Source organism: Oncorhynchus mykiss, chromosome 3 (genome assembly GCF_057628025.1).
Source record: "Oncorhynchus mykiss isolate SJ-2025 chromosome 3, ASM5762802v1, whole genome shotgun sequence".
NCBI classification, from domain to species: Eukaryota; Metazoa; Chordata; class Actinopteri; order Salmoniformes; family Salmonidae; genus Oncorhynchus; species Oncorhynchus mykiss.
This window is the reverse complement of record NC_143024.1, coordinates 3,725,001-3,739,418: the sequence shown is the minus strand read 5'-3', so window position 1 is coordinate 3,739,418 and position 14,418 is coordinate 3,725,001. Positions and strand designations below refer to the sequence as shown.

At 49.6% G+C, this 14,418-nt stretch overlaps 1 protein-coding gene across 1 annotated transcript in view; it reads right to left on the bottom strand.

The window, feature by feature from the left end:
• LOC149984267 (intermembrane lipid transfer protein VPS13B-like) overlaps positions 1-14,418 on the bottom strand; it is a 721,339-nt gene that overhangs the window by 491,151 nt on the left and 215,770 nt on the right. The window contains 3 exon segments of the mRNA XM_090230526.1: positions 9,112-9,246; positions 9,249-9,293; positions 10,089-10,229. Coding sequence (XP_090086652.1) covers positions 9,112-9,246; positions 9,249-9,293; positions 10,089-10,229 — 321 coding nt within the window.

Here is a 14,418-nt window from a genome sequence, read left to right as displayed (position 1 = left end):
TCGGTTCTCTTTGTGATAAATCCAACGCCTTTAATTACGTTTAATTTATTAGAATGTTCCAGACTCCGCCAGCGGTAAACGGAAACAGATTGGTCTTTAGTTTAGTGGGGTTACTCTCCGGGACTTCTGATGCGTATCGTAGTATAGACCGACTCCCCATTTTCTAACTCAATAGGAATTTGTTTTTCAATTGGCTGGTAAACAATATGTCGATGGCCCGGTTAGTTCTGAAGACAGCGAACCCATCTCTCAGACAGATTAGAGACTAGAGGTCACCTGGTTCTGAAGACAGCGAACCCATCTCTCAGACAGATTAGAGACTAGAGGTCACCTGGTTCTGAAGACAGCGAACCCATCTCTCAGACAGATTAGAGACTAGAGGTCACCTGGTTCTGAAGACAGCGAACCCATCTCTCAGACAGATTAGAGACTAGAGGTCACCTGGTTCTGAAGACAGCGAACCCATCTCTCAGACAGATTAGAGACTAGGTCACCTGGTTCTGAAGACAGCAAACCCATCTCTCAGACAGATTAGAGACTAGAGGTCACCTGGTTCTGAAGACAGCGAACCCATCTCTCAGACAGATTAGAGACTAGAGGTCACCTGGTTCTGAAGACAGCGAACCCATCTCTCAGACAGATTAGAGACTAGAGGTCACCTGGTTCTGAAGACAGCGAACCCATCTCTCAGACAGATTAGAGACTAGGTCACCTGGTTCTGAAGACAGCAAACCCATCTCTCAGACAGATTAGAGACTAGAGGTCACCTGGTTCTGAAGACAGCGAACCCATCTCTCAGACAGATTAGAGACTAGAGGTCACCTGGTTCTGAAGACAGCGAACCCATCTCTCAGACAGATTAGAGACTAGAGGTCACCTGGTTCTGAAGACAGCGAACCCATCTCTCAGACAGATTAGAGACTAGAGGTCACCTGGTTCTGAAGACAGCGAACCCATCTCTCAGACAGATTAGAGACTAGGTCACCTGGTTCTGAAGACAGCTAACCCATCTCTCAGACAGATTAGAGACTAGGTCACCTGGTTCTGAAGACAGCGAACCCATCTCTCAGACAGATTAGAGACTAGGTCACCTGGTTCTGAAGACAGCGAACCCATCTCTCAGACAGATTAGAGACTAGGTCACCTGGTTCTGAAGACAGCGAACCCATCTCTCAGACAGATTAGAGACTAGGTCACCTGGTTCTGAAGACAGCGAACCCATCTCTCAGACAGATTAGAGACTAGGTCACCTGGTTCTGAAGACAGCGAACCCATCTCTCAGACAGATTAGAGACTAGGTCACCTGGTTCTGAAGACAGCGAACCCATCTCTCAGACAGATTAGAGACTAGGTCACCTGGTTCTGAAGACAGCTAACCCATCTCTCAGACAGATTAGAGACTAGGTCACCTGGTTCTGAAGACAGCGAACCCATCTCTCAGACAGATTAGAGACTAGGTCACCTGGTTCTGAAGACAGCTAACCCATCTCTCAGACAGATTAGAGACTAGGTCACCTGGTTCTGAAGACAGCGAACCCATCTCTCAGACAGATTAGAGACTAGGTCACCTGGTTCTGAAGACAGCGAACCCATCTCTCAGACAGATTAGAGACTAGGTCACCTGGTTCTGAAGACAGCGAACCCATCTCTCAGACAGATTAGAGACTAGGTCACCTGGTTCTGAAGACAGCGAACCCATCTCTCAGACAGATTAGAGACTAGGTCACCTGGTTCTGAAGACAGCTAACCCATCTCTCAGACAGATTAGAGACTAGAGGTCACCTGGTTCTGAAGACAGCGAACCCATCTCTCAGACAGATTAGAGACTAGGTCACCTGGTTCTGAAGACAGCGAACTCATCTCTCAGACAGATTAGAGACTAGGTCACCTGGTTCTGAAGACAGCGAACCCATCTCTCAGACAGATTAGAGACTAGAGGTCACCTGGTTCTGAAGACAGCGAACCCATCTCTCAGACAGATTAGAGACTAGGTCACCTGGTTCTGAAGACAGCGAACTCATCTCTCAGACAGATTAGAGACTAGGTCACCTGGTTCTGAAGACAGCGAACCCATCTCTCAGACAGATTAGAGACTAGGTCACCTGGTTCTGAAGACAGCGAACCCATCTCTCAGACAGATTAGAGACTAGGTCACCTGGTTCTGATAACAGGGGGGTAACACATCAGACAGGGGGAAAGGGGCTGGGGTTTGTGGGTAATGTGCTGGAGGTTTCAGGTTGTCAGAAGCACTAAGACATAAGAGAGATGAGACGACACAGAGAGACTACAGATCCAGCTACATAACAACCGACTACGTAGTTTATCCACATATCCAAGGAGCAGCAGGACCGGACTACTGTAATCATGGCTACCGTTGTGACGAGAGAGAGAGAGAGAGAGAGAGAGACAGAGAGAGAGACAGAGAGCGAGAGAGAGACAGAGAGAGAGAGAGAGACACAGAGAGAGAGAGAGAGAGAGAGAGAGCAGAGAGAGACAGAGAGGGAGAGAGAGAGAGAGAGAGAGAGAGACAGAGAGAGAGAGAGAGGTAGAGAGAGAGAGGTAGAGACAGAGACAGAGAGAGAGAGAGAGAGGTAGAGAGAGAGAGAGAGAGAGGTAGAGAGAGAGAGGTAGAGACAGGTAGAGAGAGAGAGGTAGAGACAGAGACAGAGAGAGAGAGAGAGAGAGAGAGAGAGAGAGGGAGAGAGGGAGAGAGAGAGGGAGAGGGAGAGAGAGAGAGAGGGAGAGGGAGAGGGAGAGGGACAGAGAGAGAGAGAACTTCAAATAGCTGTTGTTGTCTCGGGACTCATAAAAAGAGGACTGCAGTCTCTCTGCGTCCTACGGAAACTAGAAGCTAGATGGGATCACATCGGCAGTACGGTAGAATCTAACCCCCTGATTGGTTCCCCATTCTAACTAATGAAGTGTTCAGTATATGTCTCTGGCGTTTAACAGGTTTGGATTGGTCCAGACAGCCAACAGAATAAGCACGGTTTATTTTTTTTTTAAAAGCAGCAGTGCCACATGGGAGGAATGAAAATGTGTTTGATGGCTGAGCCAAGAGCTCTGATGATTCAGAAATGTCACGATCACAGAGGCTGAACCCAGAGCCGGTCCCCAGCGGTGTGGAGGGGGGGGGGGGGGAGGGGGGGGGGTGACAGGGTGCAGCCCTGTTCAGAACCCAAACGTCCAACAGGGTCTCCCGCCCCTCTGCACAGGGGGGGGTGGGAGTGAAGAACCCAAACGTCCAAACGGTCCCTTTCATCTCATTCGTCATTCCATTAACACTCAGCCTAAACGGGATCTCTCTCACGGGCTCGCAGCTCTAACAGGGTCTCCCGCCCCTCTGCACAGGGGGGGGTGACTGACGGGGGACGTATGGCTGCTCAGGAGCTTTGATACAAGACTGAACCTCTCTATAACGTGTGAGGTGGAGCTTGTCAGCTCGTTCATCATGAGACATGTCTGACACACACACACACACACACACAGAGAGAGAGGAGTGGAGTGTTCCTGTTCTGTTTGTAGTCGATCCCTCTCCTCTCCTCATTGACAGGTATAATGGAGATTAAAGCAGGTTCTTGGCAGTAAGACTGTGTGTTCTCATGCTCTGGTGGACCCTACTTCCATTAACACTTAGGGACGGAGACCTTATGGGACTGGTGTGGGCCTGGATAGCGGCCGCAGGAGAGACAGAAACACAGAGAGAGAAACAGAGAGAGAGAGAGAGAGAAACAGAGAGCGCGAGAGAGAGAGAGAGAGAGAGAGAGAAACAGAGAGCGCGAGAGAGAAACAGAGAGCGTGAGAGAGAGAGAGAAACAGAGAGAGAAACAGAGAGAGAGAAACAGAGAGAGAGAAACAGAGAGAGAGAAACAGAGAGAGAGAAACAGAGAGAGAGAAACAGAGAGAGAGAAACAGAGAGAGAAACTGAGAGAGCGAGAGAAACAGAGAGAGAGAAACAGAGAGAGAGAAACAGAGAGAGAGAAACAGAGAGAGAGAAACAGAGAGAGAGAAACAGAGAGAGAAACAGAGAGAGAGAAACAGAGAGAGAGAAACAGAGAGAGAGAAACGGAGAGAGAGAGAGAGAGAAACGGAGAGAGAGAGAGAAACAGAGAGCGCGAGAGAGAGAAACAGAGAGAGCGAGAGAGAGAGAGAGAGAGAGAGAGCGAGAGGGAGAGAAACAGAGAGAGAGAAACAGAGAGAGCGAGAGAGAGAGGGAGAGAAACAGAGAGAGAGAAACAGAGACAAACAGAGAGAGAGAAACAGAGAGAGAGAAACAGAGAGAGAGAAACAGAGAGAGAAACTGAGAGAGCGAGAGAAACTGAGAGAGAAACAGAGAGAGAGAAACAGAGAGAGAGAAACAGAGAGAGAGAAACAGAGAGAGAGAAACAGAGAGAGAGAAACAGAGAGAGAAACTGAGAGAGAGAAAAGGCCTCCACATCTGCTAGAGATATCTTCTCTGCTTCTGGGACCCATCAACCCTCTGCTCTCTTACGGTCTTCTGTCTTGTGTTCGGATCAGGTTTTAATATTCAAAAAATATGTACTGCATTTATGAGGCATTGCTTTGCTGAAACATGCTGCTCTCTAAATCATGGTAATATAGTGTACTGAGCACTAGATGGATATTTTGGAGGAGCCTCGGTAAAGTCTATCTCTGTCTACTGACTCGTAAAGAGGGCTCAGTGTCAGAAACACAATGTTCCTTTAAAATGATTACTCTGATCATTACAACGTTCAGAAACTATAATCAATGACCCTCCCTTCATCCATCATATTATCAACTAGTACGGTCTGGTGTACAGTATCGACTAGTACAGTCTGGTGTCCAGTATCGACTAGTACAGTCTGGTGTACAGTATCGACTAGTACAGTCTGGTGTACAGTATCGACTAGTACAGTATCGACTAGTACAGTCTGGTGTCCAGTATCGACTAGTACAGTCTGGTGTACAGTATCGACTAGTACAGTCTGATGATGTCCAGTATCGACTAGTACAGTCTGGTGTCCAGTATCGACTAGTACAGTCTGGTGTACAGTATCGACTAGTACAGCCTGACGATGTCCAGTATCGACTAGTACGGTCTGATGATGTCCAGTATCGACTAGTACAGTCTGACGATGTCCAGTATCGACTAGTACAGTCTGACGATGTCCAGTATCAACTAGTACAGTCTGGTGTACAGTATCGACTAGTACAGTCTGGTGTCCAGTATCAACTAGTACAGTCTGACGATGTCCAGTATCGACTAGTACAGTCTGATGATGTCCAGTATTGACTAGTACAGTCTGGTGTCCAGTATCGACTAGTACAGTCTGGTGTCCAGTATCGACTAGTACAGTCTGGTGTCCAGTATCGACTAGTACAGTCTGATGAGGTCCAGTATCGACTAGTACAGTCTGGTGTACAGTATTGACTAGTACAGTCTGGTGACCAGTATCGACTAGTACAGTCTGGTGTACAGTATTGACTAGTACAGTCTGGTGGTGTCCAGTATTGACTAGTACGGTCTGGTGTCCAGTATTGACTAGTACAGTCTGGTGACCAGTATCGACTAGTACAGTCTGGTGTACAGTATTGACTAGTACAGTCTGGTGGTGTCCAGTATTGACTAGTACGGTCTGGTGTCCAGTATTGACTAGTACGGTCTGATGGTGTCCAGTATCGACTAGTACAGTCTGATGATGTACAGTATCGACTAGTACAGTCTGATGATGTACAGTATCGACTAGTACAGTCTGGTGTCCAGTATTGACTAGTACGGTCTGATGGTGTCCAGTATCGACTAGTACAGTCTGATGATGTCCAGTATTGACTAGTACAGTCTGGTGTCCAGTATTGACTAGTACAGTCTGGTGTCCAGTATCGACTAGTACAGTCTGGTGTCCAGTATCGACTAGTACAGTCTGATGATGTCCAGTATTGACTAGTACAGTCTGGTGTCCAGTATTGACTAGTACAGTCTGGTGTCCAGTATCGACTAGTACAGTCTGGTGTCCAGTATCGACTAGTACAGTCTGGTGTCCAGTATCGACTAGTACAGTCTGGTGTCCAGTATCGACTAGTACAATCTGGTGTCCAGTATCGACTAGTACAGTCTGGTGTCCAGTATCGACTAGTACAGTCTGGTGTCCAGTATCGACTAGTACAGTCTGGTGTCCAGTATCGACTAGTACAGTCTGGTGTCCAGTATCGACTAGTACGGTCTGATGAGGTCCAGTATTGACTAGTACGGTCTGATGGTGTCCAGTATTGACTAGTTCAGTCTGGTGTCCAGTATCGACTAGTACAGTATCGACTAGAACAGTATCGACTAGTACAGTCTGGTGTCCAGTATCGACTAGTACGGTCTGATGAGGTCCAGTATCGACTAGTACGGTCTGATGATGTCCAGTATTGACTAGTACAGTCTGGTGTCCAGTATCGACTAGTACGGTCTGATGAGGTCCAGTATGGTCTGATGGTGTCCAGTATTGACTAGTTCAGTCTGGTGTCCAGTATCGACTAGTACAGTATCGACTAGTACAGTCTGGTGTCCAGTATCGACTAGTACGGTCTGATGAGGTCCAGTATCGACTAGTACTAGTATCGACGATGTCCAGTATGACAGAATGTCATCCATTTTCCCTTTTCCAACATGTGATAAAACAGTGATTGACTGAGTGCCATTCGATAGAGGAGAATTGGTGGATCGGGTTCACCTCACAAAATCCCCCTCTGGGTTTAAACCTGGGAAGAGACACAGATCTGATTGCTACAAGTCAGGTCTGGATACTCCGTGCTCCATGTCAACAGAGACACGTTGAGGAGCCGCGGTCCTGACGTGATTCAGAGAGCAGCTTTATGAGACGAGGAAGTCAAGGACACCAGATGAATCTCTATGTCAACAGAGACACGTTGAGGAGCCGCGGTCCTGACGTGATTCAGAGAGCAGCTTTATGAGACGAGGAAGTCGAGGACACCAGATGAATCTCTATGTCAACAGAGACACGTTGAGGAGCCGCGGTCCTGACGTGATTCAGAGAGCAGCTTTATGAGACGAGGAAGTCGAGGACACCAGATGAATCTCTATGTCAACAGAGACACGTTGAGGAGCCGCGGTCCTGACGTGATTCAGAGAGCAGCTCTATGAGACGAGGAAGTCGAGGACACCAGATGAATCTCTATGTCAACAGAGACACGTTGAGGAGCCGCGGTCCTGACGTGATTCAGAGAGCAGCTTTATGAGACGAGGAAGTCGAGGACACCAGATGAATCTCTATGTCAACAGAGACACGTTGAGGAGCCGCGGTCCCGACGTGATTCAGAGAGCAGCTTTATGAGACGAGGAAGTCGAGGACACCAGATGAATCTCTATGTCAACAGAGACACGTTGAGGAGCCGCGGTCCTGACGTGATTCAGAGAGCAGCTTTATGAGACGAGGAAGTCGAGGACACCAGATGAATCTCTATGTCAACAGAGACACGTTGAGGAGCCGCGGTCCCGACGTGATTCAGAGAGCAGCTTTATGAGACGGAGTCGAGGACACCAGATGAATCTCCGCAGCCTGTATTAAACGAGATGCACAGTAAGGCGCTGAAGACAACAGACTAACACACTTGAGGGATATTATTTTTCATGTGGTGTCAGATTCTCCGGTACGTGTCCCTTTAGCCAGGAGAGACGGCACCAGAGTGCACAGGATCTGTGGCCTGTATCCCAAACGCCAATCCTATTCCCTATATAGTAACCATAGGGCTCTGGTAGTGCACTATATAGGGAATCATTTAGGACACATGCCCCCCCCTCCAGCTCTCTCCTTCCTGATGTTTTAGAGACTCTCAGTGAAGAAGGATGGGAAAGCAGTGGTGACACGTCTTTTTCCAGAGGCATCAATCTGCTGGTTGAATCCTGTGGAGGGGGGGGGGGGGGGGGGGATTAATGACCTCACTGGGGGGGGGGGGGTTCCCAGGGATAGATACTCTGGTCAGGAACGCTGTCGGGAACGCCGGGATGGAGAACGGGATGGGACCGGGGGACACGTGGAGAGTGATATTCATGACCTCACTGAGGGGGGAGGGGGGGGGAGTTCCCAGGGATAGATACTCTGGTCAGGAACGCCAGGATGGAGAACGGGATGGGACCGAGGGACACGTGGAGAGTGATATTCATGACCTCACTGAGGGGGGGCCTCAATGCTGCAGAGACAGTAACTCTCTAGGAGGACTCTGAAACGGCTTCGTCTCTATGGGAGTGGTACAGCCTGTCTCACAGGTAACTATTAGGACACAGATACAGAACGCTGCCAGGCCGGAAAACTCACACATCTCAGTCTCTATGGCAATGATCTTACCCCCAGAGACGGAGGACAACTGGACGTCTCCACAGGTCTGGAAGACGGAGGACAAGCACAGGTCAGGTCCTGTACCACACATGCACTGAAGGACAATAGCAGAATATGTCCCCCCCCCTACAAGGAGACAGGAGGTAGGACTGATCACATGACCTGTTGAGGACTTCAGTAATGTGGACTAGACTTTGGGACGGGAGGTAGGACTGATCACATGACCTGTTGGGGACTTCAGTAATGTGGACTAGACTTTGGGACGAGAGGGAGGACTGATCACATGACCTGTTGAGGACTTCAGTAATGTGGACTAGACTTTGGGACGGGAGGTAGGACTGATCACATGACCTGTTGGGGACTTCAGTAATGTGGACTAGACTTTGGGACGAGAGGGAGGACTGATCACATGACCTGTTGAGGACTTCTGTAATGTGGACTAGACTTTGGGACAGGAGGTAGGACTGAGGACTTCTGTAATGTGGACTAGACTTTGGGACAGGAGGTAGGACTGAGGACTTCAGTAATGTGGACTAGACTTTGGGACAGGAGGTAGGACTGAGGACTTCTGTAATGTGGACTAGACGTTGGGACAGGAGGTAGGACTGAGGACTTCAGTAATGTGGACTAGGTGTTGGGACAGGAGGGAGGACTGATGACCTGTTGAGGACTTCAGTAATGTGGACTAGACGTTGGGACGGGAGGTAGATGACCTAACTGGTCTGAAGGACCAGAGGTTTCCTCTATCGTACCAGCTAGCGTATTGTAGCGACAGAGGCGTCAGACTTACCAGAGGAGTTACGGCCGTCGACCCCGTGCTGAGGTATCTGTACTGAGAAGGTCAGGAGGTCAGGGGCCAGCAGGGACTCAGGTTTACGGATCTCATTGAGCCAGCGACTCTGGTGAAGCTCTTTAGTGTCAGATGACCCTGGAGCAGAGGAACCAGCTTCTCCTTCACACCCTCTGGTGAACCTGGAGAGAAGGAGGAGGAGGAGGAGAAGGAGGAGGAGGAGAAGGAAGAGAAGGAGAAGGAGGAGGATGAGAAGGAGGAGGATGAGAAGGAGGATGAGAAGGAGGAGGAGGAGGAGGAGGAGAAGGAGAAGAAGGAGGAGGAGGAGGAGGAGAAGGAGGAGAAGGAAGAGGAGAAGGAGGATGAGGAGAAGGAGGAGGGAGAAGGAGGAAGAGGAGAAGGAGGAAGAGGAGAATGAGGAGAAGGAGGAGAAGGAGGAGGAGAAGGAGGAGAAGGAGGAGAAGGAGGAGGAAAAGGAGAAGGAGAAGAAGGAGGAAAAGAGAAGGAGGAGAAGGAGAAAAGGAGAAGGAGGAGAAGGAGGAGGAGGAGAAGGAGAAGGAGAAGGAGAAGAAGGAGGAGAAGGAGGAGGAGGAGGAGGAGGAGGAGGAGAGACAATGTAACTACATCGGTCTGGATCTAGAGAAAGTGAATTTCAGGATTGATTCTACAAGTAGAGCAGTCCTGAAGGTGACCTGCTGATGAACTGCTGTGGGTCTGTCAGTTATAGTGGTGATATGGAGATCTCTGTGTGGACAGGAAGCCATTCTGTTTCGGACATCAGAGAATGACAAAAAGCCCCGATCTCAATGACAAGAGGCCCCTCTGAGACCAGCAGTGACGACACACAGACTAAACATTTGGACCCAAGTCCAGGCAGGACTGAGTCAGTGTGTTAAATGTGAAAGAGTAGAGTCTCGGTGTAGGGGCGGTGTAGGGGGTAAAGGCAGTAAAGTTTAACAGGGCACAGCTGCACACACCTGGGGTCCTGGCACACACTTTAACAGCTCCCACGGTCCCTCCGACGCAGTTCCCCGTGGCTCTGCTGCAGAACTTCAGCTCCACGTTCTGGACCGAGGCCTCCAGGGTCGGAGGAGGAGGAGGAGACGGAGACTTCACACCTAATAAAAACAACCACTGATAATGAAGTAGGTAGCGGCCGCCGATCTGGTGGAGGTAGAAACGCTGCTGCTGCTTCGTTAAAACTACGGAGAGGATCTCTGGACCCTTCAGGTGTTTCTGGTTACACCTGGACTGGACCTGCTACTCTCTCACAGTACACAGAGAGACTGGACCCTGCTACTCTCTCACAGTACACAGAGAGACTGGACCCTGCTACTCTCTCACAGTACACAGAGAGACTGGACCCTGCTACTCTCTCTCTCTGGGCTGCCCTCCCTCCCCCACCCCTCCCTCCCTCCATCCCTCCATCCCTCCCTCCACCCCTCATCCCTCCCTCCCTCCCTCCACCCCTCCCTCCCTCCCTCCCACTCCACCCCTCCCTCCCTCCCTCCCTCCACCCCTCCCTCCCTCCATCCCTCCACCCCTCCCTCCCTCCATCCCTCCACCCCACCCTCCCTCCCTCCATCCCACCCTCCATCCCGTGTACATTCTTCCAGCCAGGCAGGCTGGCGCTGTCTGAGGAATCGTATAAAACTCTGACACCACCTGTTCCAATAAGGATGTATTGTTCATTCTAACTTCCCATCACAGAGACACGAGGTTTCATTTCCTACCAGCTAGTGTCCAGAGAAGAAGAGTTGTGGCCTGAATCTGACTCTAACCTGCCTGGTGTCTGAAGTAGTAGTCAGTAGTACAGGAACAAGGTGCTGTACTCTAACCTGCCTGGTGTCTGAAGTAGTAGTCAGTAGTACAGGAACAAGGTGCTGTACTCTAACCTGCCTGGTGTCTGAAGTAGTAGTCAGTAGTACAGGAACAAGGTGTTGTACTCTAACCTGCCTGGTGTCTGAAGTAGTAGTCAGTAGTACAGGAACAAGGTGTTGTACTGTAACCTGCCTGGTGTCTGAAGTAGTAGTCAGTAGTACAGGAACAAGGTGTTGTACTCTAACCTGCCTGGTGTCTGAAGTAGTAGTCAGTAGTACAGGAACAAGGTGTTGTACTCTAACCTGCCTGGTGTCTGAAGTAGTAGTCAGTAGTACAGAAACAAGGTGTGTACTGTAACCTGCCTGGTGTCTGAAGTAGTAGTCAGTAGTACAGGAACAAGGTGTTGTACTCTAACCTGCCTGGTGTCTGAAGTAGTAGTCAGTAGTACAGGAACAAGGTGTTGTACTCTAACCTGCCTGGTGTCTGAAGTAGTAGTCAGTAGTACAGAACAAGGTGTTGTACTCTAACCTGCCTGGTGTCTGAAGTAGTAGTCAGTAGTACAGGAACAAGGTGTTGTACTCTAACCTGCCTGGTGTCTGAAGTAGTAGTCAGTAGTACAGGAACAAGGTGTTGTACTCTAACCTGCCTGGTGTCTGAAGTAGTAGTCAGTAGTACAGGAACAAGTGTTGTACTCTAACCTGCCTGGTGTCTGAAGTAGTAGTCAGTAGTACAGGAACAAGGTGTTGTACTCTAACCTGCCTGGTGTCTGAAGTAGTAGTCAGTAGTACAGGAACAAGGTGTCATCCCCAGAGGGATAATACTGAGTTAAAGAAGTAGCCTGGTGTCATCCTACCAGAGGGATAATACTGAGTTAAAGAAGTAGCCTGGTGTCATCCTACCAGAGGGATAATACTGAGTTAAAGAAGTAGCCTGGTGTCATCCTACCAGAGGGATAATACTGAGTTAAAGAAGTAGCCTGGTGTCATCCTACCAGAGGGATAATACTGAGTTAAAGAAGTAGCCTGGTGTCATCCTACCAGAGGGATAATACTGAGTTAAAGAAGTAGCCTGGTGTCATCCTACCAGAGGGATAATACTGAGTTAAAGAAGTAGCCATGGTCATCCTACCAGAGGGATAATACTGAGTTAAAGACAAGTAGCCTGGTGTCATCCTACCAGAGGGATGATAACTGAGTAAAGAAGTAGCCTGGTGTCATCCTACCAGAGGGATAATACTAGAGTTAAAGAAGTAGCCTGGTGTCATCCTACCAGAGGGATAATACTGAGTTAAAGAAGTTAGCCTGGTGTCATCCTACCAGAGGGATAATACTGAGTTAAAGAAGTAGCCTGGTGTCATCCTACCAGAGGGATAATACTGGTTGAAAAAGAGTAGGCCTGGTGTCATCCTACCAGAGGGTTAGGGTTAGGGGTTAGGGGTTGGGGGGGGGGGGTTAAACACAGCTCTCTGATCTGGAAGGGAACCAGTTCATTATTCTGGAACAGTTTCTAGTCTGGACTCCATCCAGGATCAGAGGGTTTATAAGAGAGAGGAAACCCAAGCAGTTTGGAGTCAGATATCAGATCACCCCTGCCTCTCCCTCTCCACCTCCTACTGCCTCTCCCTCTCCACCTCCTACTCCCTCTCCACCTCCTACTGCTACTTCTCCCTCTCTTTCATGCTCTCCCTACCTCCTCCCTGTCCTCGTCTCTCTCCCTCCTCCTCCCTCTCTCTCTCTCGCTCTCCCTCCTCCTCCTCCCTCTCTCTCTCTCGCTCCCTCCCTCCTCCTCCTCCCTCCCTCTCTCTCGCTCTCCCTCCTCCTCCTCCCTCCCTCTCTCTACCTCCTCCTCCTCATACTCCTCCCACTCTCTACCTCCTTCTCCTCTACCTCCTCCCTCTCTCCCTACCTCCTCCCTCTTCCACTACTCCTCCCCTGTCCTCCTCTCTCTCCCTCTCCTCCCTCTCTCTCTCCCTCTTCCTCCCCTCTCTCTCCCTCTTCCTCACTCTCTCTCTCTCCCTCCCTCCCTCTTCCACTCCTCCTCCCTGTCCTCCTCTCTCCCCCTCATCATCCTTCTCCTCCCACTCTCTACCTTCTTATCCTACTCCCTTTCTCTCTACCTCCTCCCTATCCCCTCTCTACCTCCTCCTCCCTCTCTCTCTACCTCCTCCTCCCTATCCTCTCTCTACCTCCACCTCCCTATCCTCTCTCTACCTCCACCTCCCTATCCTCTCTATTTTACCTCCTTTATCCTCCTCCCTGTCCTCATCCACTCCTCCTCCCTGTCCTCCTCCTCCTAGTCTTTCCTCCCTCCATCCCTCAATCTGCTGTGATGGATCAAGGTGGTGCAGAAAAGCCATAGGACTTCAAACGCTCCTCTTTAGAGAGCAGAGCAGGGGACTCTACCTCCTCCTCCTTTAAACGCTCCTCTTTAGAGAGCAGAGCAGGGGACTCTACCTTCTCCTTCTCTACCTACCTCCTCCTCCCCCCTCGTCCACTCCTCCTCCCTGTCCTCCTCCCACTCCTCCTTTAAACGCTCCTCTTTTTAGAGAGCAGAGCAGGGGACTCTACCTCCTCCTCCTTCTCTCTCTACCTCCTCCTCCCCCCTCTTCCACTCCTCCTCCCTGTCCTCCTCCTCCACTCCTCCTTTAAACACTCCTCTCTTAGAGAGCAGAGCAGGGGACCACTGCAGCCAGACTGCAGCCAGCCTTTCATCTGGAGACCTGCTCCCAGAGGGGAATACAGAGTCTCTGTCTACACGGGTTAATCCTAATAAATAACCTGATGGCTGCAGGTGAATGAACGGGAGGGAGGAGGGGGATGGGACGTTCTCGGCGCAGCTGGGGAATTACTGGCAATTGGTTGAGTCTGGAGCAAGGGGTTATAGTTAGACTGAGAGGATGTCATTAGACAGGAGGTTATAGTTAGATTTAGAGGATGGGATTAGACAGGGGGTTATAGTTAGACTGAGAGGGGTGCTCATGAGACAGGAGGTTATAGTTAGACTGAGAGGATGTAGTTAGACAGGAGGTTATAGTTAGACAAGATATGCATTAGACAGAAGGTTATAGTTAGACTGAGAGGATGTCATTAGACAGGGGGTTATAGTTAGACTGAGAGGATGTCATTGACAGGGGGTTATAGTTAGACTGAGAGGATGTCATTAGACAGGAGGTTATAGTTAGACTGAGAGGATGTCATTAGACAGGGGGTTATAGTTAGACTGAGAGGATGTCATTAGACAGGAGGTTATAGTTAGACTGAGAGGATGTCATTAGACAGGAGGTTATAGTTAGACAGAGGATGTCATTAGACAGGAGGTTATAGTTAGACTGAGGATGTCATTAGACAGGAGGTTATAGTTAGACTGAGAGGATGTCATTAGACAGGAGGTTATAGTTAGACTGAGAGGATGTCATTAGACAGGAGGTTATAGTTAGACTGAGAGGATGTCATTAGACAGGAGGTTATAGTTAGACTGAGAGGATGT